This window comes from Phragmites australis, chromosome 23 (genome assembly GCF_958298935.1).
Source record: "Phragmites australis chromosome 23, lpPhrAust1.1, whole genome shotgun sequence".
NCBI classification, from domain to species: domain Eukaryota; kingdom Viridiplantae; phylum Streptophyta; class Magnoliopsida; order Poales; family Poaceae; genus Phragmites; species Phragmites australis.
This window is the reverse complement of record NC_084943.1, coordinates 14,978,582-14,980,134: the sequence shown is the minus strand read 5'-3', so window position 1 is coordinate 14,980,134 and position 1,553 is coordinate 14,978,582. Positions and strand designations below refer to the sequence as shown.

Genomic DNA, 1,553 nt, shown 5'->3' with positions numbered 1-1,553 from the left:
TTGTAGAGACCGGCAAGTAGAATATTGGCTTTTATCCTCTTTATTAGTCATGAATGGGTAAACTAAATTAGTTCAAGTTGAATAATATTGCAGGACCTATCATATATGCATTCATGAACTGTAAACTACTAACAAGTAAAAACTGAAGTAGTTAGCAAATCCAGGAAAAAAAGATGCGGATGGTCCCGGACTTACACAAAGAAATTAAATGAACATAGGAAAATAAATAGAAGAACATATCAAAAACGTTGCGCACTTCATTCTAAAATACTTTACTCATTTACATTGATGTAACTTCTTTTGTACATAAGAGATTCCTAACGGTTAACACCAAAACCCAGGGGCAGAGCTGTTATACAATCACCGGAGTCGTGTGATCCCGATGATTTTTTGCAAACACCCTTGTAACACTAACTTTGTAGCTAATGGCCCCGTGATTCTAGCACGGTTATTACTTGAGGACACCGGCACATAAATTTCCTGGATCCACCCCTGTCCAAAACATCATAAGAACTGCTCAGCAGCAGCACACGAGCATCCTTGCCTCTAGCTGCCTCTCCATGTTGAACCTTGCGATGAAGTCCTCCACACGACGGTTCAGTTCGTCGGCTGGTGGCAGGTTCATCTCCTCCAACTCCTCCGCCGCCGCGCACTCTTGTTTCACATCTCCACTCACCTCTTCTCCTAGTGCTAACTCAAGTATCCCACCCTCTTCTTCCAGTTCTCCCTGCATTTCATCTAGCTCATGGACAATTAAATGACTACGTTCCTCCTCACTTTGATCCATGTGCACACCTTCATGTACTGCTGATGTATCCTGCTCTTCTTCTACTACCATCAACATGTTGTCTTCTTGTTCTTGTTTGCTCTCTCCGGTGATCATAGGAAGCAAGTCCTCCAGCACCACTTCCTCCTTGTCCTGCCCATCATGCAGCACATATCCCTCTCCCCTTGCAGTTGCAGCAGCGTTGTCATCAGTAGTGTTCAGCGGCCCACTGCTCCTCCGTGAGACCTTCGACTCGCCGACAAGGAAGACGACGATGATGTTGGAGAAGACGAAGAGGCACTTCGGTGCGACGACAGCCGAGACGACGGAAGGGAGGGTCTCCAGGAAGAAGGCCCTTAAGTAGGAATACATGTGGGGCAACCAAGTAACCATGCAGAGGATGGTTAGGGCAAGAAGAGTGGCCTTTACGCAGCTTTGGACGTCCATGCCAAGGCTCACGGCACTTGTAGGGATGCAGTTTGTGTAATCTAAAGCTGCAAAGTTTATATGAAGATAGGGAGGCACACATAAGAACATACAACAAGCTGTGGCCGAGGGTGTATTTATAGCAGTGGAGGTGTTAGAAACTTGGAATTCCTCACCGGTTAAGTTATTCCCTCTCAGAAAATGGGTACCTCTTTTCCGTGTGCTCTTTGTCTGCTTTGGCGAAAGTGATGCCCGATAGGATGTGATGGCTTCTACTTCTAGCTTGTAGCCTTCAGGTTCTGGGATCAATGCAAGCAGTCATTCTGTGGCTACACCATGCCTCTGGATGTGGCTGTACCCA

General features: G+C 46.2%; 1 protein-coding gene across 1 annotated transcript; it reads right to left on the bottom strand.

Moving 5' to 3' along the window:
* Positions 1-237: 237 nt before the first annotated feature.
* On the bottom strand, positions 238-1,296 carry LOC133905767 (uncharacterized). The gene has a single exon (XM_062347527.1). It carries the CDS (start codon positions 1,211-1,213, stop codon positions 518-520), a length of 696 nt encoding a protein of 231 aa, XP_062203511.1. The 5' UTR covers positions 1,214-1,296; the 3' UTR covers positions 238-517.
* Positions 1,297-1,553: the final 257 nt, after the last annotated feature.